This window comes from Microtus pennsylvanicus, chromosome 12, assembly GCF_037038515.1.
Source record: "Microtus pennsylvanicus isolate mMicPen1 chromosome 12, mMicPen1.hap1, whole genome shotgun sequence".
NCBI classification, from domain to species: domain Eukaryota; kingdom Metazoa; phylum Chordata; class Mammalia; order Rodentia; family Cricetidae; genus Microtus; species Microtus pennsylvanicus.
In genome coordinates this window covers 90,565,674-90,589,444 of record NC_134590.1, presented here as the reverse complement: position 1 = coordinate 90,589,444, position 23,771 = coordinate 90,565,674, and the positions used below count along the sequence as shown (strand labels likewise).

Below are 23,771 nucleotides of genomic sequence, written 5' to 3'. Positions count from 1 at the left end.
AGTGCCGTTCTTTAATTGCTTCTCCATCTTATTTATTTACTTAGTTATTATTATTACTGTAGTGTACACATGCACATACCACTGCACTCATGTCAGGGTCCCAGGACAGCTTTGTGGAGTCAGGTCTTTCCATCCACCTTTGCGTGGGTCGCTAAGGTCAGTTCAGGTCACCAAGCTTCACCAAGCACTGGGGGATCCTCTGCCTTGTCAGCAGTGGGGGCGCTGAGGCAAACACTTCACGGACCATGCCCTTTCCCAGCTGACTCCAGCTACCGTGGCTGTTCGTAGTACTCTCAGGTTTTCAGATACGAGGAGCACTTTTGTTGAAATTCTGAGTCTTGTTTGGTTTGGTTTGGTTTTGGTTTTGGTTTTGGTTTTTTGAGACAGGATTTCTCCGTGTAGCCCTGGTGGACCTAGAACTCACTCTGTAGACCAGGCTGACCTCGAGCTCACAGAGATCTGCCTGCTTCTGCCTCCCGAATACTATGATTAAAGGCGTGACCACAATGTCCCCAAGATTGCAAGTCTTATTATGCATTTGCATGTTTCTCTGGTGTATTTCCACTGTGTTCAACTTTCCTTTGCAACTCCATATGACTTCTCTTTCCCTGGCAGCTAGTGTGGGACCTTTGCTGTGCGGAGAGGAAGAGTAAAGGCTTCCTGAGCTATTATTATCTCTGTGGTCACAGGGAGACTGGCTTCTGAACTCCTCCTGGTACTCCCGCTGGGCTGCATCTGTGTTGTTGTTTCCCAGGCTGAGTTTCTAAGCAGATAGCTCTTGTGTTCTTCCTTCCTGGTTTCTACGTGAGGCCTGTGGGGACAAGGTGCAGGGACAGGTACAAAGTTACTGAGAAGGTGAGAATTTAACCCTGACAAACAGTCAAACTCTAGAACTCAGAGAAGAACTGGACATCCTCCTGCGTGGATAAGTCTAGTTATAACTTATTGCTTTGTTTTCACTCTACCACTGTACTTAGTTTCTAATATCTGTTTTTTGTGTATCATTGTAATATATTTTGAAATGCAATGGCTGTAGGTTCAATGAGTTAATCTCCCTTGGCGAATATGAGAAGGCAGCTTGTTTTGCAGCAAACAGTCCAAGAAGAATTCTTCAAAATATTGGGACAATGAATAAATTTAAGGGTAAGCAAATCTTTCTGAAATACATATGTAAATTATACTTTACTTTTTCTTAATAGAGTGAAAATAATATTACGGAGAGGCTAGGCCTTCATTCCCCTCCCCTTTATCATTTACTGCTTCCTTAGCTGTCATATCTAGAAAACAGTATCAGCAGAGAGTCCTGGGCCTCTGGTTCTTATGATCTTTCTGTTCCCTCTTCTGTGATTTTCCTGAGCCTTTAGGGTTACGCTGTAGATGTATCATTTGGGGTCAGGCACCTCAGTCTCTTTTCTCTGCAAAAATGCAGACCAGTTGCAGATCTCTGTAGTAATCTCCATTTGCTGCAAAATGAAGCTTCTTTGGTGAGGAGTGAGAGCTACACTTATCTGTGTAGATAAGTATTTAGAATACAGTAAGAAATTCTATTGGCTTATGAAAATAGCTATAGGAGGTTCTCCTCTAAGGTCTGTGACCTCTCCAGCCACAGACAGTTGTCTAGGTTACAGGCATGTACTGCCTTCTATGAATGGGGAAGTATCTAAGCTGCTGGTAGCTTTCAGCAACTTTGGCATCCTTTGACTTGCAGGTAAATCACTATAGTCTCCATCTCCATCCATACGTGACCTACATAGTGATGATAATAGTGATAGTACATGGTGGTTCATAGTGACACACGGCAATACATAGCGATACTGTTATAAAGTGTAAACTGTATTCTGTATCCATTGTTAAAGGGCTAGAAAATGGAAAGAAATTGAAGTAGTAATATGAAATAAGAAAAGGCAAACTCATTCTTAATGTATTTGACTCAAACTTCTTTTTTTTTTCTTTTTGTAGCTGTTGGAAAAATTAGAGGAAAGCCTCTCCCATTACTCTTGTTTTTTGAGGCTATATTTAGCACGAGTCAGGCCTTCAAACGCCCTATTAATGCTGACCTAACCGTGGAGGGAATCAAATGTGGACTGTCTGAAAAACGGCTTGATTTAGTTACCCATTGGATCACCCAGGAAAAGTAAGCAATTTTAAGCTGCTAACTTAATTTTGACATATGATTAATATGGTTGTTTTTCTCTGACGTAGAAAAGTTTGTTGCTTGTGGGCTAGACTTTCCCAGTGTAGCCTAGACTGGCCTCCAGGTCTAATCCCTCTGCCGTAGTCTCCTACCTGCTGGGATTATAGGCTTGTCACACTACATCCAGCTAATGCTTTGATATAAATGCTGTGTTTTAGAATTTACTTCAGTTCCCTGTTGAAATTAATTAGAAAGTGTCTCTGAAGGCCCAGACACAAAGAGCGCAGACTAACAGTCACTTCAGTGACGCTCACAAGATAAAGCATGGAACTTAGTAGCAGGTGGAAGTTGAGTGTCATGGATACAGAAGGGTTGGTCAGTCGCACACTTCTTGGGAAGGAAAAGACAAGGAACCTGATTCTACACAAGCTATAGCCCCTCGTAGAATAACATAGGAGACAATATATAGTGAGGAAGAACCATGAGAAGCCAGCAGGTGGCAGCCTCGTGCTAGTGTCTGTAGGCTCGCCTCTCTAGAACCAGAGCCTGAGATGGGGTGGGTGGGAAGGAGACTGGGCTTCCTAGTAAAGCTGAGTACAGACAGAGAAGGACATAGCAAAGCCTTAGCTGCACCCCACAGACAAATCATGCTTGAAGCTGTTCCACCTTGAGGGATTGGCCCAGCCTTTCTTATCTACCAGCTTGGCTGGTTTATAAAGAAAAAGTGAGCTTTCTGATTCTTGAACTACCCTCTACTCTCTACCCAAATAAATACAGAGTCCTTTTTTTTTTTAGCATGTTAAATCACAAGACATTTTGTAGAGGTATCAGGATTTCATTTTAATGTTACTGGCATGTTGTTAGAAGTATACAAACACTACCAGTATTATGTGAGCCCTGCTGCTTTGCAGCCATTAGTTAAAATATGTGACTAAAGCACAATCCCTTGTAAGCACTAATTAGAAGGGACTTTTCTGACTGTGCCCAGATGTTCTTCTGGCTTATGCTGAGAGTTTCCAGGTAGCATTACTGTGATAGCGCAGATGGCTGGTTCACTTTAAAACATTGTAGCCAATGAAGTGATGCAGTCCAACTGTTGGAAAAGAACTGCTTCCTCGGTTTCTCCTCATGGATAGTGCACCACTCCCCACACTTTCCTTCTTATTATTTAGAACACGAAAATTAACGGTGCTGACATACTTTAGAGATGGATGTTGGGGTGGAGGACATGAGGACTTCAGGAAAATAGGATATGATGTGGAAATGGAATTTTCCTTTTAGTACAAATATTTGCAAATCTAATTATGAGCCAAAATTTTTCCCACTATCTAACGTCTAATAAGTTTATAGTATACTCTGCAGAATGTAGACAGACTTTGGGTAACTTATAAAAGCACCGAGACCCCCCCTCCAGTTGCATGAAGACTTTGCATCATACCTAGTAATCATTTATTCATTTATTTATTTAGTTAGTTATTTTTGTTTTCCAAGACAGGGTTTCTTTGTAACTTTGAAGCTTGTCCTGGAACTCACTCTCTAGACCAAGTAGACCAGGCTGGCCTTGAACTTGTAGAGATCCACCTGCCTCTGCTTTCTGAGTGCTAGGATTAAAGGCGTGCGTCACCACTGCCTGGCCTTTACCTGCCAATTTTAATTCTGTTAGTCTTTGCAGGAGAGTTTAAGTCTTGCTTACAGACCTTAACAAATTTGATCTCAATTTTACCAAAATACCTTTCCAAATTAGTAAGTGCTGATTTCTTTTGATTTTGCCAATCTCAAATGTGCTTAATTTCTACTCATCACCAGTTGCTTATAGGTTATTTATAATCCATTCTTAGAGTCCTGAATATTCAATATTTCAGTCTCAGCCATGCATCAAGAATTCCCTGACATGTGCCTTGATGATCTGCTTGCTTCAGGCTGACATTTTCTCAGAAGGCTGGGGATATTGTTTTTGCTTATGGGGAGCAGAACACATACCACAAGCCTAACTGCTTGGCTTTAGCTCAGATTATCTACAACGAATGTGGTTTACACAAGAAAGCTCTTCTTTGCCTGTGTAAACAGGGTCAGATTCATGAGGCCATGGAACAGCTTCAACAGTTAAAGGACTTCACCTTTGGTGAGTAAAACGCCTGCTTCCTTCCATACAGCTTACCTCTGACGTCTTTCATAGCAGCTGGCTCTGTTTGAAACTAAGCTTATGAAGTATTTTATACACACTGATAGGAGATTTTTTTTGTAAGTTTACATGAAACTAAGTGTAATTGAATTTTATGATATGCATTCTGCATTTTCTCAAAGGAAACATTTAATGTGAGGCTATTACTAGAAATATGTAATATTAAAGACAAATTTACTTCATATGATAGACCATACTACATAATTTTTAAAATAACTGAAATTTTCATATATAATGTATGTATAACAATGTACTATAATAATTATGAATGAAGTATTACAGAAATGACACTAATTTCAGAATTTTGATACCCGGCTGGTAGCGGAATGTGACCTGAGAGAACTGTGCATAGTAGTCCGACCCCAGTGCAGTGAGCAGATCTCTGGCTGTGAGTCCCAGCCACAGTGACTTTAAGGTTCCTGCAGTTCTGGCACCTCCCATTTCCCAGGCTTTCCCCCTTCTATTTTGAGAAGTTATAGAAACAAATAAGTCAATATAAAAAAAGAAAGAGGTTGCAAAGCAGACCGAAACAGCAGCTTTAAGCCATATTTTCCAGGAAGAAGGATATATGATTGTTGAATCTGATCATTTTTCAAGTAGTACATGTACTGGTGAAGTGTGTGTTTGAAAGCCCCGTGTCTTCCATTACCGCATTGCTGAGTAGGAGCTGCGCTCCTGTGCATTGTTCCTCTTCGTCCTTGTGTTGAGTCTGAAGTGACATCACTTCTAACATCTGCTTTATAGACAGAGCAGGTCATGTTTTCCCAGAGAGGCTAAGGCACACTGGGGCGTTTCCCGTAATTATACAATAACAGAGCAGTCTGGTAGAGTGGGTGGGTACCACTCTCTAAATTTGTTGAGTGAATTATGGATTATATTACTAATTAAGAATACAGATTCAGTTTCTGTGCTGTTTTTCATCTGAAAGAATTATATTAGTGTTTAGATATAAAATATGAGAATATTATGGTTGGAATATTTATGAAACAAAATGTGATGTTTCAGGCCTAGGGAGATAGATAGCCTAGTCCACAAAAAAAGTTTGCCTTGCAAACTTAACAACCTGAATCTGCTCCCATCCCATAACCTATGTTAAGAAGCTGAGTGTGGGGCTGGAGAGATGGCTCAGAGGTTAAGAGCATTGCCTGCCCTTCCAAAGGTCCTGAGTTCAATTCCCAGCAACCACATGGTGGCTCCTCACAACCATCTGTAAGGGGGTCTGGTGCCCTCTTCTGGCCTGCAGGCATACACGCAGACAGAATATTGTATACATAATAAATAAATAAATATTAAAAAAAGAAGCTGGGTGTGGGCCAGGTAGTGGTGCACACCTTCAATCCCAGTACTCAGAGTTAGAGACAGACAAATCTCTGTGAGTTCAAGGCTAGCCTGCTTTACAAAGACATGTTTCTTCTTAGATTTAAATGACCAATTTTATATTTATAAATTAAAAACAACCAAAACCAAGCAAAGCAAGGACAGTTCCTGAAAACATTATGCTCCAAAAGTATATATCTTTTTTAGATGTAAAGTATTGCAGCCCCTGAAGATCCAGCTTCCAGGCTGCACACAGGGCTCAAAGGGAAAGTCCATAGCACAATCTGAGACTTTTTTATCTGAGGGGGTTAGGAAAAAAGACACTCATGCGTTCTCTTGATGATGTCTTTCTTTCTTCTCACATGTTGAATTTTTCTTTGTTCTTTACAGCTATATATGCCCAACAAAATTGTTCAAGCAATATAGGAGTTATATTTGAAGGTCATATTCCATCTCTTTTTTCTTTTTCTTTTTGGTTTTTGAGGCAGGGATTCTCTGTGGCTTTGGAGCCCGTGCTGGAACTCGCTCTGTAGACCAGACTGGCTTCAAACTCACAGAGCTCCGCCTGCCTCTTCCTCTGAGCGCTGGGATTAAAGGCGTGCGCCACCACCACTGAGCTCACATTCCATTTCTTAAGGAAATGATAAAAAGAGTCATCCCGATAACTCACACGCAATAAATCTAAAATGTCACAGTCAGCTCCTTACTTGGTGGCTGTAACTTGTGGCTGCAGAGAAAGGGCCTGTCATTTTGTCATCTATCTAGAGAGGTGGTCTATAAAGGATTTTAAAGGCACTATGAACCTAAGCTACTGAGGAGTCTAAGAATATAAGGAAATTATGTACTATAACTTCTACTTTTGAGTGTATGAATATTTTGAACTAACAATCTGTGATTAGGAGTCGTAAAATACTGGGATTTCTTGGATTCAGGGGTATCATGTTGTCTTGGACAAAAGACAGTCAGGGCCCCATAAATGTACTAGTACAGACCCAGGTCAACTTTCCTGAGCTACCATAAATCTCTTAGAAACAACTCAGTTGGCACCATCTGAGGCATGGTGACACTAAAAGCGTTTTAAATCTTAGAATGTATTTTCTGCCTGTGTGTAATTTCAGACCATAAAAAAATGAAATTTGTGCTGGGTGGTGGTGGGGCACACCTTTAATGCCAGCACTTGGGAAGCAGAGGCAGGTGGATCTCTGCGACTTTGAGGCCAGTCTGGTCTACAAGAGCTAGTTCCAAGACAAGCTCCAAAGCTACAGAGAAACCCTGTCTTGAAAAAACTGAAGGAAAAAAAAGGAACTTTGTAGCTCTTTCTCAGATCTATGAAGTCAAATTATTTTTTTTGTAGCTCTGGCCAGTTAGAAAATCTTTCCCCACAGTGATTCTGAGCAAAAACTGTAATTAATTATTGTTCTAGGTCATCAGTCAGACCTAGCAAAGAAAGTGTGTGTAGCAATTAGCTTGCTTTGCACTTTTAACTCTGGCTTAACAAATCACACAGCTCAGCTATAAGTCCTTGTAAGCTAGGTTGCTTTTCTGGGAATAGTTTATCTTAAAAACTATTAACAAGGCATCTGGTCTAATCCAAAGCTACGCTGAAGTTTTAGGTCAGCTGATAGTGCACAGCTATCCTGGCAACTGGGGAAAATTCAACTGTTTTCCTAATTGTCAACTTGAGCCGTGGTCTAAAGCAGCTCCTAGGGGGACTCATAGACACCGACTGTGTAGTAATTCTTTGTGTTCATTGTTATTCATCAGAATTTTGTATCAGCTAACATTGTTGATATCAATTAGACAATGCGGCTGAAGGAGGTGTCACCTTCTGGACAATCACAGATAAAATGCCCAGTAGATGAGGAGGTATCCATGAGATGAACACATTATGATACAGGGACATTTGCAGCAACACATGTGGGGTTACAGACAGAAACAAAAGATATTCCAGAGTCTGTAGCCTCATGGCCGTTCCTAACGAGGTTTTTCCCATCAGAAAGTTTTCCTCCTGGTGGGATGACACCTTGTTCTTAAGACAAGACCACAGCAATAAATACAATAAAGATTGTAGTTATTTTTTCCCTTTAGCCATTTCTGGAATAAAGCCTGAAATGAAAGCAGGTCATGGTAGTACACACCTATTGTCCTAGCACTTAGGTGGCTGAGGCAGGAAGATTACAAGTTTGAGGTCAGTCTGGTATATATGACAAGCTCCAAACCAGCCGGGGATACATAGCCAAGACACTCTACCAAAAAGCAAAACTCAGAAGCATAACCAAAATGCCTGAAATTATTTGTTTGCTCATCTTTTCCACCACTAAAGTGAACTTAGTAAGCATCTATCTAGAAACTGTTTTATCCTAGATCACATTTTCTCAAATGATCTTTTCTCAGGTCTCACTTGAACTATTACAGTGATTTTATACACACACACACACACTTATGGATATATATATATATATATATTATTTAAAAGAAAATGTGAAATATTTAGCAACTTATTTAAAGTAGCAATAATAAACCCATAACATGTTGTCATAAATAATTTTATGAAAAACAACTTTGTTTTCCAGAATCTAAAAATTTAGTCAAAAGAGTAAAATTATTTTACATTTTTATTTCTTTGTAATGTCTAGGTGTTGATCTCTTTTCCCCCAACCAAACATCTTCGTGAGTTCAGATGGGCCCAATTATGGACGATCATTACAGTGGGGTTGCTGACTATTGAGGGAGCCAGGAGGGTGGTAGAGCCTCCTCTGAGTATCAGCTACCTCCCAACAGTGTGCGCTTCTGCTCTGGTTGCGTATGGCTTCGATGTCTCAGGGGGTAGAGAAGACTAGACGTCTATGGCAAAGCCATTGTTAGTGCATGGTGAAGACTGTCCAGTGTGGTCACCTTGATGTCACCCATCACCATGCTTTTATAAATAAGCCTAATAAACTCGTGGATTCTCCGGGGGAACTTTGGTGGAACTGAGTTTGGTTTGTCGCTGGGACTGTTGGAGGAGGGAGATAGATCTTTCCTAGTGCCCCACAAAGAGAAGATTCTCTTTTTTTTAATGTTTATTTATTTATTATGTATACAATGTTCTGTCTGTGTGTATGTCTGCAGGCCAGAAGAGGGCACCAGACCTCATTACAGATGGTTGTGAGCCACCATGTGGTTGCTGGGAATTGAACTCAGGAACCTTTGGAAGAGCAGGCAATGCTCTTAACCGCCGAGCCATCTCTCCAGGCCCAAAGAGAAGATTCTTAAAAATAGATGGCTCATCGTATCTGCTGTAACACCACACATATGATCTCTAGAAAATACTGCTGTGTGTTTGTAGAAGAGTGAAAGAGAAAAAGAAAGACAAGTAACCTAGGAGCTATGACATTGTAGACCATAGACAGTCTTTTGAGAACCACTGCTCTGGGCATTTGTGGGTGAAGCAAGTAACAAGCTTACGTTTTTATTAGGACAGTACATGGGAGATAAGATGATTGACACATCACCAGCAAAGAGTGGGAAAGCAGATCTAAAGGACAGTAAGCAAAGGGGCAGATTAGAAATGCTATTCTTTCTAATTAGACATCAACTCCTGCAGGTAATATTGGGAAAGAAATCAATTTACAGGAGAGAAGTTTGAATAACTATTGAGTGGAATAGAAAGAAATGAGTTAATTTTAGATGTTAAAACTGAGTGATTCAGACAGGTGGTGGTGGCAAACACCTTTAATCCCAGCCCTCCGGAGGCAGAGGTAGGTGGATCTCTCTGAGTTCAAGGTCAGCCCGGTTTACTAAGCAAGTTACAGGACAGGCTCCAAAGCTACTGAGAAGCCCTGTTTCGAAAAACCAAAACCAAACCAAAAACAACTGAATGATTCAACCCATTATCTTGTTACTTTTCTAAGAAAATGTTTTCTTGTTTGTTTGCTTAATCATTTGAATATTTTTTTCTGAGACAAGGTTTCTTTATATAGCTCTGGCTGTCCTGGAACTAGCTCTGTAGACCAGGTTGGCCTCGAACTCACAGAGATCTGCCTGCTTCCACCTCGTGAGTGCTGCAATTAAAAGAGTATACCACCACTGCCTGGGTATTAATTGCTTCTTAAAACCTTCAGTTTTGAATTTCCAAATACTTGATACTTTTAGGGGAGAAATGACTCTGGGTTCTGTTTTCTATGCAGCACACAGAAGGAAAGATGATATTAGACTCCCTAGATGTTGGTCTGTATGTGAGCAAAAAGAAACGCACATACATGCACACACATAGGCAAATAATTTTAAAAAGCCAACTACAGTGATTATTTATTACTAAGAAACAGACAAGATAAATACAACCTAGTGTCACATAGAATCTTTGTTTGTTTGTTTTTCAAGACTGGGTTTCTCTGTAGCTTTGGTGCCTGTCCTGGAACTAGCTCTTGTTGACCAGGCTGGCCTTGAACTCACAGAGATCTGCCTGCCTCTGCCTCCCAAGTGCTGGGATTAAAGGTGTTTGCCACCACCACCTGGTGTGTTGCATAAAATCTTACAAATTCTCTACAACTCTAACTCTAGTACTTTTGAGGTGTGAAAACAGAGTCACAAAGACAAGTGACTGGTGGGTCTGTGCTTAGAAGTCAAGTCTCTGATTGCCCACAGAGTCCTTTTCCTCGATATTATTTAATATATATTTTTATATTTTCAGATACTCCTTGCTCTGAATTGTCCTTTCTTTTTTCTTACTTTGTTTAAAATAGAATACTGTTGAGTTTAGAACTTGGATCAAAGGGAGCCTTGGAAGTGTGGGAACAATTGCTGATTGGCAGGAGTACACATGGGCTGTTTATGTCTAGGTGATTGTCACCTCAGGATAGTGAGATTTGGTTTTCATCTTCACTTTCAGATGACCTGATAAACCTAATAACAGCGTGTCCCCAAACTGAGTTAGTTAAATGTCTTACTCAAGAGAGGGATGGAAAACCACCATTTTTATCTTTTGCACTTGCTGTGCTTCATCTGTTTTCTGTGGACATGAAAAAGGTTGGCATTAAGCTGCTTCAGGAGATCAGTAAAGGCGGGAAAGGTGAGTGAGCCTGTGATGCACTGAGGAATGAGAGAGACTTCTGCTCAGTATGCTTTAGACCAACTTCGAATTCTCCACTACTCTCCCGTGTCGTGTCTGTAGTTTGTGGTCCGTGGCCTGTCAGCTGCCTGGTGTGTGTGTCTGTTGCCTGTCTGTCCCTAACAGAGGGCTTTGCACTGTGTTTGTTGAATACCACAGAAAACATGGTGTGGGAAAGGAATGAGAAGAAACCTTTAACAGTTTTACAAGGGAAGAAATTATGTCATTGACCCAGAACAGCTCAAAACCACAATCAGATATTATCAACCTGTATGCAAACATTGCGTCCAGTATTTATAGGGGTTTTTTTGTTGTTGTTTAAGGTTGCTTTCAACCTGTTTGCTGTTTTTTCCTTCTTTCCTTCTTCCTTCCAAACTTCCTTCCAAACTTCCTTCCTCTTTCCTTTTTTTCTCTTTCTTTTCCTTTTTTTTTTCCTCCCAGACAGTCCTGGCTGTTCTGGAACTAGTGTTGTAGATACAGACTGGCCTCAAAGTCACAGAGATCAGTCTGCATCTGCATCCCTCGTGCTGTGATTAAAGGTGTGCGCCACCACCACCCAGCCCTGTTTGCTGTTTTGGATAAATTATTATTACAACCCCCCCCCACCTTTGACAGAGGCATAGGAAAGTACACAGTTTAAGGTCAAAACTGTTCATTTAGCTTCACTTGTAAAACATGATGAAGTGGGAAGGCCAAGGCACACTAAGGTCGCTTTCATTATTTTCTTAGAGGCAGGTTAAACTTAAAACAGGCTGAGGACACTATAAGTCACCGGACTGAGTACATAGTTTTAAATGATCTTAAGGCATATTATAACTTGATTTTAAGATCTGACCAAAGTTCATTCTCTTTGAAGGCAAGAGGTATTTTCAGGAAAATATGTTACCATAAGTAAGGAGCTTCAAGTGCTGTTGCGAAAGAGATAGTAATGAGTTATTTATGGAGAAGTCCAAGATGATTAAACTCAGATTTTCCAGAGTTAACTTTTAGAGTTTATAAATGTGAAGACTGCCATGAAGGAATTAGAATGAAAAATCTTTACTAAGCCCAATGAGAATGCCATAATCATTGAAAGAGGCAACACTCTTATAAAAACTTTATATATGACAGGCAATGGTGGCACACGCCTTTAATCCCAGCACTCGGGAGGCAGAGGCAGGTGGATCTCTGTGAGTTTGAGTAGCAGTCTGGTCTACAAGAGCTAGTTCCAGGACAGCTAGGGCTGTTACACAGAGAAACCCTGTCTCGAACAGCCCCCCAAAAGCTTTATGTAATTTATCATTATCATTTATATATATTAGATATTAATTAGATATTGATAATTTAATTTCCAGATCCATTATATACATATTTATGAGGTCCTTCCTTCCTTCCTTCCTTCCTTCCTTCCTTCCTTCCTTCCTTCCTTCTTTTCTTTCTTTTTTTCTTTCTTTCTTTCTTGAGACAGGGTTTCTCTGTGGCTTTGGTGTCTGTCCTGGAACTAGCTCTTGTAGATCAGGCTGGCCTCAAACTCACAGAGATCCGCCTGCCTCTGCCTCCCGAGTGCTGGGATTAAAGGCGTGCGCCACCACTGCCCGGCTTGGGACATTCTTTCTTAATGTAACTTTGCAGTGAAGTTGAAGAGCTGTTAAAATTTAACATATCCTCCCTTTTCATTAATTTTATATAGAAGCTTAAGCAGATAACTTTTCAAATTATTGTCTAAGGCCAAAGAAAGAATAGTTACCTGGAAATATATTGAGGAAGATAATCTAATATTCTGAATTTATCATTACAAATAATGATTAAAGTATTTAATAGGAAAATAACAATTGTGCTCAAAATAAAATAGTAGTGATGATAGTAATCAAAAGAGAAATCTTCTGTAACCAAGTTTTATAAGCAGTGCAGATGATAGGTAAGTATTGGTTCCATGAGCTGATGAATACTAGGTTTAGGAGGTGGCTCTGTCAGTTCTCATCCAGAACATGTGTGAGAAAGTCAGGCATGCTGGCGCACATTTGTAACTCCTTCAGGCCAGTGAGAGCCCTATCTCAGAAATAGAAGGCTGGTAGTTTTTAAGGCTTTCTCTCATGTGGACACCTGTACACATACATCTACAACCTCATGTGCATCCCTCGTACATAGAGTAAATAAATATGTGATAAATACCAACGAGAGTTACTATCAGTTTTCTCTCAAAAGTAATCATGTTAGATTTCTTTAATGATTTATTTATTTTTATTTTATGTTCATTGGTGTTTTACTTGCATGTTAATCTGTGTGATGGTGTCAGATCTCTTGGAACTAGAGTTACAGACAGTTGTGAATGACCTTGTGGTTGCTGGGAATTGAACTTGAGTCCTCTAGAAGAGCAGCCAGTGCTCTTAACCTCTGAGACATCTCTCCAGCCCCCATATGAGATTTGTAAAAAAGTAAACTGATTTCATTTTTTAGGACAATATTGATTATAGATACCTCATGATTACGAGGCCTGTGTAGAAGAAGCATGCATAGATTGCTAAGGAGTGTCTTAAGTCCTCGTGCAGCACTACTAAAATGTTTATGAAGCTATTTAAAGGGTCATGAGAATCCAAGTGTGAGGTTCTCAGCATGCACTTGTTTCCAGGAGTGCATACGGACTGTTAAGAAGGGGCCCCCGCTCTTCACTTTCTGAGCTCACTGCCTTATACCCTTCAACACCATCTACCTTACAAGAAGGAGACAAGTGAGGTGGAAGGGGAACACAGAGGGCTGAGCGGATGCAGTTAAGGAGAAGAAACTGGCGTTCAGGAATGTGCAAGGTCTGGACCTGAGCACGTGTCATAGCACAAACTCTGGGCCAAGGCCCGGCTTGAGAATAGCTGTATTGAAATGGGGTCTCTTCATTTTCGAAGGCTTGCTAAGTGTGGATTGTCAAGTAAGAGGAATTCTATAGTGTAATGCTTTATTTCTTTTTCAGATGAAATAGAGCATCTTATGATGGATGATCCATTTTGCTCCTTAGAAAAATGGCAAGATATGGCAAATATCTGTTTACAGAATGGTTTTGAAAATTTGTCTAGTGACATCATGTCCATTCTTCGATCCCAGGCTGGAGTTTCAGAAATTTTGGAAGATGATTCCATCAACTTAATGGAACATGTTTTTTGGTAGTTCTACGTTTTGTCCACCTGAGGGCGCTTGTACAACATTTTATAGGATTGGCTGGGTAAACTGGTTTTAGCATAGTTAACATGAATAAATGTTAAGTATAATGCTCTCAGCAATAAATGACACTTCCCTTATGATGTTCAAGTTTGACCTTGAAACCATTGCTTCCTTCCTACCATGTGGTCACTTCTTATAGCAGATCTAGAGCAAATCCAAGAGTATAGCTCTGCGTAAAGATAGCATAATTTGAGACAGGGTTTCTCTGTGGCTTTGGAGCCTGTCCTGGAACTAGCTCTTGTAGACCAGGCTGGCCTCGAACTCACAGGGATCCGCGTGCCTCTGCCTCCCGAGTGCTGGGACTAAAGGCTGCGCCACCACTGCCTGGCTGGCTACCTTCTCATCATCTAATTTGATCCCTGGAACTGAAGAAGGTGTGGGCGATGCTCTCCCTTTGCACTGACTTTCTAAATGTCAGATATTTCAAGCTTGCCTCTGCAAGAAAAGGAGATGTTACTTGAAGACTGAGTGTGCTGGGAAAGAACTAGACTAAGTTTGTCCTACTGATTCAAGGAGGGCTCCAGTCTTTGATGTCTGTCTGCATATCCATGGACACACATGGACGGACACACACACAAACACACACACACACACACACACACACACACACACACACACACACACACGTACGGATGATAACCTTTGCCATTTTATAAGCGGAAAAGGTCAGATTCCAACTGAGCTTTAGAATCTTGGCATGTTTTTACTTAAAGGAAAGACCAGACAGATTGCCTTGGGTACTCTTGGGCATGGAAAATGGATCTTTAAAAATAATCATTTTGTACTGTGTACAGTGTTGAGTGCCTAAAATCCTAGTTCTCAGGAGGCTGAAGCAAAAAGGTGATGAGTTCAATATCAGCCTGGACTGCATAGTGAGAGTGTCTCAGAAGCCAAACAAAATAGAATAACAACAAAGCAAAACCCACCCCAAAAGACAACAAGAGATAATTTTTAAAAAATAATTGCAAGTATTTGAAATTTTAGAATTCTTTTTTTGGGGGGGGGTATTTTTATTTTTTAAAACTTATCTACGTTGGTGTTTTGCCTGCATGCATGTCTGTATGAGGGAGTCTGATTCCCTGGAACAGGAGTTACAGACAGTTGTGAGCTGCCATGTGGGTGCTGGGAATCAAACCCAGGTTCTCTGGAAGAACAGCCAGTGCGCTTAACTGCTGAGCCATCTCTCCTGCCCAGAAGTTTAGAATTCTTTATTATGGATAGATATAATATTCAAAATATTTAAGAATCAGTATGGCATGGGTACCAGTCAAGTAGAGTAGACATTCAGCCAATCAGAACAGCTTCCCGTTCGTGTGTCACATCTGTGCCTCCAACCCCTGAAATGGAGTCTCACTATGCAAGTTCAAGCTGGCTTTAGACATGGTATACAGCTGAGATTGGTCAAAACCTGCAATGTCCCTGCCTCTGCCTGCAGCGTACTGGGGTTAAAAGTGTGCTCCATCACATTTTACAGAGTTGACTCCTTGTGAAGGGCCTAAGGGATCTTCTCTGTGTCTCTCTACATCCTCTTCTTCTTATGGATTTCTGTGTCTAAATCTGAGCATGGCGGCTTAAGTGTGTAATCCTGGCACTCCACAGGCTGCAGCAATCGAAGCTACACAGTGAGTCATAGGCCAGCTACAGAGTGAGGCTGTCTCGTGTGTGTGTGTGTGTGTAACACAATATATAAAAAATAAATGATATAATATGCAAATATACAACAATAAACATATATAGGAATTACTTCTTATTATATATATATATATGTATTATATCACTCATATTGAGTTAGAGTTCACCCACTATAAGTTGACTATATCTCCAAATAAAGTCACATTCTGTTGCACTGTGGGCTAAGACTTCAGCATGTAAATTTGGGAAAAACATAATTCAGACACAAACATTTTCCATTATTTCACCAAAATAAAAAATAGTACTGGGCACAAAATCAATGTTCAATGAACAGTTGCTGATTGAATCTATTTTAGGCAAACCTAGAACTTTCATATTTGATATTAACCTTGTAAATTCTCTTCACTCTTGCTTACATTCACAAAATTATGTTACACATTTTAGAATTTTTTACAAAGCAAACACATCTGTATAACTAATCTCCACATGATGAGATAAAATCTTTCCAGAATATTCCAGCCTCCTGTCCTCCTCCCAAAGCTACTCAACTTCTCCTGCCATTAATGACCTTTTCCTGCGTTTGAATTTTAAATAAACAAAATAAGGCATTCAATTTTTTGGGTCTACTTGCTTTTGCATTTTACTTTTTGTGATATTTTTCCATATTGTTTATAGTTGCAGTTGTTCATTCTCATTATTCCATTCTGTAAGTGTGCTACCATTACACCATACATAGACCGTAAGTTTTTCCAGCGTGTATCTGTACAGTGCTCCCTTGGCCATTCTTCATGGCTTGGCTGTGAAATCTGTTTGCATGTCTTATTCTTTGTTTTTCAAGTTGTTTGGGGGTAGGTATATATACAGACTCATAAGTAAGTATAATTTTCTTAGCATTTAGGACTTCCCCTAAATACCAGGTTAACAAATGACCATTAATCACTTTTAAAGCATTTAATTAATTAATCTATTTATTATGTTTGTGGGATAGTTTGAATGTAACTGGCCCCCATAAAGCTCATAGGGAATGAATGACACTATGAGGAGGTGTGGCCTTGTTGAAGTGGATGTGGCCTTATGGTGAAAGTGTCACTGTGGGGGCAGGCTTCAGTCTCACATATGCTCAAGCTATGCCCAGTGTCTCAGACTACTTCCTGTTGCCTGCGCAAGATGTAGAACTCTCACCTACCTCTCCAGCACCATGTTTGCCTGCAATCTGCCTTGTCCCACCATGATGATAATGGACTGAACCTCTGAACTGTAAGCCACCAGAATTAAATGTTTTCCTTCATAAGAGTTGTCATGGTCACTGTGTCTCTTCCCAGCAATAGCCACCCTGATTAAGCATGTGTGTGTGTGTGTGTCTTGTTATGTGGGGACCTGAGGACAGCCTTAGGTGTCGTCCTTCAGGCACCATCCCCTTTGTTTCTGAGGCAAGGTTTCTTACTGACATGGTGCTCACTAAGGAGATGAGGCCATCTGGTCAGTGAGCCTCAGGGACTCACTTGTCTGCTACCCCAGCCACTGTTTTTCCGGTGACTAGAATCATGTTAGGTTGTTAACACGTAAGTTAGAAGTCTTGCTGGTTGCTATCTGAACTTGCTCCTGTGCACAGAATATGCACAACTCATCAACTTCATTCACTCCTGGGGGAAAAAAGCACTTAGCAAAGTTAAATCAGTGAATACTGGATATACAAAGTTATCAATAACTAATAAGTTATAATTGGTTGTATTCTTTAATAAAAACTGCATTCATTACACACACGCACACACATACGGTACTGGACACGGGGCATGGCTCAGCTGGTAAAGTGCTTTCTGTGTAAGCATGAGAACCTGACTTTCAATCCTCAACACTCATATAAAAAACTAGGAGTAGCACATGTAATAGCAGTCCTGGGGTAGCAGAGACAGGAGTGTCTTCAGGGGTTGCTGACTAGGTAGTCTAGCCAAAACAGTAGCCTCTAGGTTCAGCAGAGACCCCCATCTCAACAATTAATAAAGTGGCGAGTAACTGAGTTCACCTCAGGTCAACCTCTGACCTCCACACACACACAAAATAAAGATATTCTTTTTTAAAAAAAATATTTATTTATTTATTATGTATACAATATTCTTTCTGCGTTGTGCCTGAAGGCCAGAAGAGGGCACCAGACCTCATTACAGATGGTTGTGAGCCACCATGTGGTTGCTGGAAATTGAACTCAGGACCTTTGGAAGAGCAGGCAATGCTCTTAACCTCTGAGCCATCTCTCCAGCCCCTAAAGATATTCTTATGGATGTGTCTCATCTTGTTTCTTTTTTGCCAGCATCTACTGGTACTCCCACAGCCTTATGAATCCATGTCAGTCTCTCCTTGGTGTGCCCAAGTATCTGTGGGGATCTGATACTAGTGTAAGTTAGTAAGACCTGTCTTGTAGGGATAAGTCCCGCCCCTTGGGGGGGCGAGTTCACCTTGGGCTAATGTTTGCCTATAAATTTGGTGAGCGTGCTCCCAGCCTTGCTTCTGATTTCCTGGTCTCCGCTGGAACGGTGGTTCTGTAAGTCTATTTCGACATTAAAGCTATATATATTGTTACAATCTGTCTGCATTCGTTTACGCTGCTACATTTTGGCGCCCAACGTGGGGCTATTTTGCCCCCGACTCAAGCGGGTAGCCCACTAGCTAACACAGCACCCTCCCAGGTGCTGTTTTTTAGTTTGTGACTCCGGCCCCAGTGCCGAGTCCGAGACATACTTGGCTACACAGGCCCATTCTGCCTGCCTTGGCTAAGTTTTGCAGCGGAACCCCACTGCCTGAATTAGCAGAAGCTCAAGTACCTGCGGTTTTGCAACAAAAGCTGCCACAGTGGCAGATTTGGTCTGATACAAAGTGACTTGGCCGGGCAGTGGTGGTGCACGCTTTTGATACCAGCACTTGGGAGGCAAGGGCAGGCAGATCTCTGTGAGTTTGAGGCCGGCCGGGCAGTGGTAGCAGACGCCTTTAATCCTAGCACTTGGGAAGCAGAGGCAGGTGGATCTCTGTGAGTTTGAGGCCTGCCAGGCGGTGGTAGTGCATGCCTTTAATCCCAGCACTTGGGAGGCAGAGGCAGGAGGATCTCTGTGAGTTTGAGGCCAGCCTGGTCTACAAGAGCTAGTTCCAGGACAGGCTCCAAAAACACAGAGACCACCACTGGCAGGAACCTATCATTGCAGGTAAAAAATTTTCTTTTATAAATAAAATGTCTGAACATGTTAGTATTCAAGAATTTAACAGTTTTTTTAATTGTACCATGTGGGAGATTTTACAAGAGGTGCCTATCACCCCACATCTATGGATCCTTCTGGGATTCGTAGTTTTCATTGGCACCAAATGGTTTGATAATAGAAATATGATAAAGTCTTTACGAGACGAATCCAGGATTCTTAAGGCAGAGATTGGCTTAAAAACAATTGAGAATGACAACAATCTTCTAAGAATCAGTTTGAAGTTCTCCAGACTGATAACAATCTTCTCAAGAATCAGTTTGAAGTTCTCCAGACTGATAACAATCTTCTCAAGAATCAGTTTGGAGTTCTCCAGGCTGATGTTAAGGAGAAATTCATTACTATGGAAGAGGGAACAGCTGATTTGGATTGTAAGCTTCAGTCCCTTTCTGTAGGAACTGAAACATTAGTGGCTGATATTAAGGAGAAATTCATTACTATGGAAGAGGGAACAGCTGATTTGGATTGTAAGCTTCAGTCCCTTTCTGTAGGAAATGAAACATTAACTGAGAGAATCAAAACTGCTGAATGTGACAATCGGATTTTGTCTAAAGCTTATGACAGATTGATGGAAAGATTGTCAATACAAGAAGGCACGGTTTACGCCATAAAAATTATGTCCAAAGATGAGATGTTATTTCTAATGGACAAACTTCATACTTTAGAATCCTCAGTGAAGGCTTTGGAACATAATTCTGGACAGGAGATTCAGACATTGCAGAAGGCAATGGTGAATAGAATTGAAAAGATTGAGGAATTTCTAAATTCTGATGAAGAAGAGCAAAGGGGAGAAAGGCAAATTTTAACTACATCTGTGGGTAAATCTCTCCAGGACAATTTCCACAAAGCTCTACCTGCCTTTCCAGTAATAACAACAGAGAAGGTGATTGGTTCCAGAAACCCTAGGGTCATCAAGGAGGATACATGGGAGCTGTCCATATGAATGACCTCAAGGAAATTAAACAGGCTGTCATGACTTTTGGGATGCAAGCCTCTTTTGTTAAAGAGATGCTAAGATCTTGGGCCACGACAAGCAGAGCAACCCCCTTGGACTGGCTCCAGCTGAGCTCTGCGGTACTTGAGAGTGGACCGCAATTGAAAGGGAAATGCTTATTCAGGCAAGAGGCTAGACTTTTAGAACAGCAGGAAAAAGTGAAGGGAATTGACATTTCCCTAGATAAAATTCTAGGTGAAGGGCTCTTTTCTGACCCTCAGGAACAAGCTAATTTGGATGACAACACACTCTCCATGTGTACTACAGCAGCCTTAAGGGCTTGGGACAAGGTACAAGACCCAGGACAGAGAATGGAATCATTTGTCAGAGTTAAACAGGGTCAGAGAGAACCCTTTAGTGACTTTTTACAAAGATGAACTAAGGCTGTACAAATAGGGATATCTGACCCAGAAGCAAGACGTATAATGATTGAGTCTTTGGCTTATGAAAATGCAAATGTGGAATGCAAAAGGATTTTGGGGCCTTTAAAGCTCAGATCAGCGCCCTTGGAAGAATGGGTCTTGCATACACTCAATGTTGATACATTTGAGTATGGCACTGAAGCATGGGTAGAAGAAGCAATTTCCAATGGTAAAAGGAGACACCAGAATACCAAATGTTTTAATTGTGGCAAAATGGGTCATATGAAAAGGAATTGTAGACAACGGATTTTCAGAAATAATAATAATAATGCATCTTTCAGAAATAATAATAATAATGCATCTTCTAGAAATAACAGAAATGGGAGGACTCAGCCTTCAGGTTTATGTAGAAGATGTGGAAAAGGCAGACATTGGATGAATGAATGCAGGTCTACAAGAGATAGACAAGGCAACCTGATACAGTCGGGAAACGTGAGAGGGGGGGCCTCACAGGCCCCCATGGCAAACATGGTTCAGTCATTTCCAGTTTCTGCAGAGAACGTGCCTCATCAGGACAATTAGGAAGCCCCATGCCTACCGTTACAAGCAATAATGATCAGAAAGATAAGTTACATGTGTTTTGGCAAACTTCTATAAATGATCAAAGACCTAAACTGAGAGTGTGTGTAAATGGCATTTTTATTACTGGCCTGCTGGACACAGGTGTTGATGTAAGTATCATTACCCCAGAATCTTGGCATCCGTATTGGCCTCTTCAGAATGTAAGTGTTCAGCTCCTGGGAATTGGAACCCTATCTCGAGTAAGGCAGAGCATGAGATGGGTTGAATGTATAGGGCCAGAGGGACAAATAGGAAAATTAAAGCCATATGTAGCCAATATTGCAATGAATTTATGGGGTCGTGACCTATTGCAACAATGGAATACCGAAATTAACATTCCTGCTACTTCTAGAGCCTATATTTCTGAGAATAATATTAAAAGATATTACAAACGGAGAAAACCAGCCATTTGGGCTGTACAAGAACAAGCAATTGATGTCCCTTCAGAGATACCAACAGCCTTGCCTCTAAAATGGTTGACTGAGAAACCAATATGGACAAAGCAATGGCCTTTAGCTGAGGAAAAGTTACAGGCTTTAGAACAGCTGGTACAAGAACAATTAGATGCTGGACATATAGAAGAATCTACCAGCCCTTGGAATTCTCCTGTATTTGTGGTTAAGAAAAAATCAGGTAAATGGAGAATGGTGACAGATCTCAGGGCCATCAACAAGGTTATTCAACCTATGGGCCCTCTGCAATCTGGAATTCCTTTGCCCTCTTTATTACCAAAAGGATGGCCTCTTATAGTTATTGATTTAAAGGATTGTTTTTTTCACTATACCTTTGCAAAAAGAAGATAGAGAAAAATTTGCCTTCACAGTGCCTACTTATAACAATTCTCAACCTTCGAGGAGGTACCAGTGGTCCGTCCTCCCCCAGGGTATGTTAAATAGCCCCTCCCTGTGCCAATATTTTGTGAACCAACCATTGCAAATAATATGCAAGAAATTTCCCAAATCTATATTATACTATTACATGGACGACATTTTGTTATCCGATTCAAACATGGATACCTTGAACAGACTGTTTGAAGAAATAAAGATACTTTTATCTAAATGGGGATTGCAAATCGCTCCTGAAAAGATTCAGAAGGGAGATTCTGATAATTATTTAGGTTATAAAATAGGTTTGCAAAAAATTAAGACACAAAAAGCACAAATTAGGAGAGATCACCTACGGACTCTTAATGACTTTCAAAGACTGTTAGGAGACATTTCCAGTCTACAACCAGCTATTGGAATAACACCTGATCTAATAATTCATTTGAACAAAACCTTGGATGGTGATAAAGATTTAAACAGTCCCAGAGAATTAACAGCTGAAGCAGAAAAGGAACTGACAATGATTGAGGAAAAATTACAAAAGGCACATGTGGACAAGGTGAATCCAGAGCTCGATTGTATTCTCGTTATACTACCATCAAAAATTTCTCCTACAGGAATTTTAATGCAGAGAGATGATATTATTTTGGAATGGATCTTTTTACCACATAGACCAAGTAAGAAAGTGAAAACTTATGTGGAAAAAGTCTCTGAGTTAATTATAAAAGGCAAGCTGAGACTTTGTCAACTAGCAGACATAGACCCAGCAGAAATTATAGTGCCTTTCACTGCTGATGAACTAAAGAAATTATGGGAAGATAATGAACCATGGCAAGGAGCTTGTGCTAATTTTTTGGGAGACATTAATAACAACTATCCAAAAAGCAAGAGGCTTAACTTCATAAAGAGAACTTCTTGGATTCTTCCTTGAATCGTCTGTGATGCTCCAATAACTGGAGCCCATACATTCTATACTGATGCCAATAAATCAGGGAAGGCAGGTTACAAATCAGAAGACTTGGGTAAGGCGGAACAAAGTCCTTATAATTCTGTCCAGAAGGCGGAATTATATGCCATTCTTATGGTGCTAAGGGATTTTAAAGAACCAATTAATATAGTCACTGATTCACAATAAGCAGAAAGAGTTATTTTCCATATTGAAAGTGCTGAATTTATACCTGATGATACAGAACTAACCTCATTGTTTCTGCAGGTTCAAGATTTGATCAGGAACAGGCTTTGCCCTATGTACATAACACACATCCAATCCCATACGGGTCTGCGAGGTCCTCAAGCACAAGGTAATGCAGAAATTGATCAATTATTGATTGGTAGTGTGCTACAAGCCTCTGGATTTCATAAAAAACATCATGTTAATAGCAAAGGTTTGAAGAAAGAGTTTTCAATTACATGGCAACAAGCTAAGGAGATTGTAAAGAAATGCCCTACTTGCTCTTTCTATAACCAAATGCCACTGCCTGCAGGGACTAATCCAAAGGGCACCCAAAGGAATGAAATCCTTTAATTTGGCAAATTAAAATATGTTCATCACACCATTGACACTTATTCAGGCTTTCAGTGGGCAACTGCTTTAAATTCAGAAAAAGCTGATTCAGTAATCACTCATTTATTAGAAGTCATGGCTATCATGGGTATACCTACACAAATAAAGACGGATAATGGTCCTGCTTATTTCTCTAGGAAAATGAAACAGTTTTTTGATTATTACAATATCAAGCATGTTACAGGTATACCATACAATCCTACAGGTCAAGCAGTCATAGAAAGATCAAATCGAACTATAAAGGATATGTTGAACAAACAGAAAGGGGTGGAAAACACCCCCAGAAATAGGTTACATAATGCTTTGTTAACCTTGAATTTTCTCAACGCTAATGAGAAGGGAACAACGGCTGCAGAAAGACATTGGATAATGGAAAAGTCTACTGAACTAAATCAACCAGTTTATTTCAAGGATGTGCTGACCTCACAATGGAAGCCAGGAGATGTGCTGCGTTGGGGAAGGGGTTTTGCTCTTGTCTCCACAGGTGAGGAAAAATTGTGGATACCGTCAAAATTAATAAAGGTTCGATTTGAAGAAGAGAAGCCATTTGGAAAAGATAAATAACAATTCTTTCATAAGGATGGCAAGCATACTGATGGTAAGAAATACAGATAGGTT

The 23,771-nt window shown here is 40.5% G+C and overlaps 1 protein-coding gene across 2 annotated transcripts in view; it reads left to right on the top strand.

The window, feature by feature from the left end:
- Positions 1-13,988, top strand: part of Clhc1 (clathrin heavy chain linker domain containing 1) — a 29,507-nt gene extending 15,519 nt beyond the window's left edge. For both annotated transcript variants that reach the window (XM_075942527.1, XM_075942526.1), the window contains 5 exons: positions 1,037-1,143; positions 1,960-2,134; positions 4,054-4,256; positions 10,504-10,683; positions 13,664-13,988. In XM_075942527.1, coding sequence (XP_075798642.1) covers positions 1,037-1,143; positions 1,960-2,134; positions 4,054-4,256; positions 10,504-10,683; positions 13,664-13,857 — 859 coding nt within the window. In that variant the 3' untranslated portion in view covers positions 13,858-13,988. The remainder of the gene's footprint in view (positions 1-1,036; positions 1,144-1,959; positions 2,135-4,053; positions 4,257-10,503; positions 10,684-13,663) is intronic.
- The last annotated feature ends 9,783 nt before the right edge of the window (positions 13,989-23,771 follow it).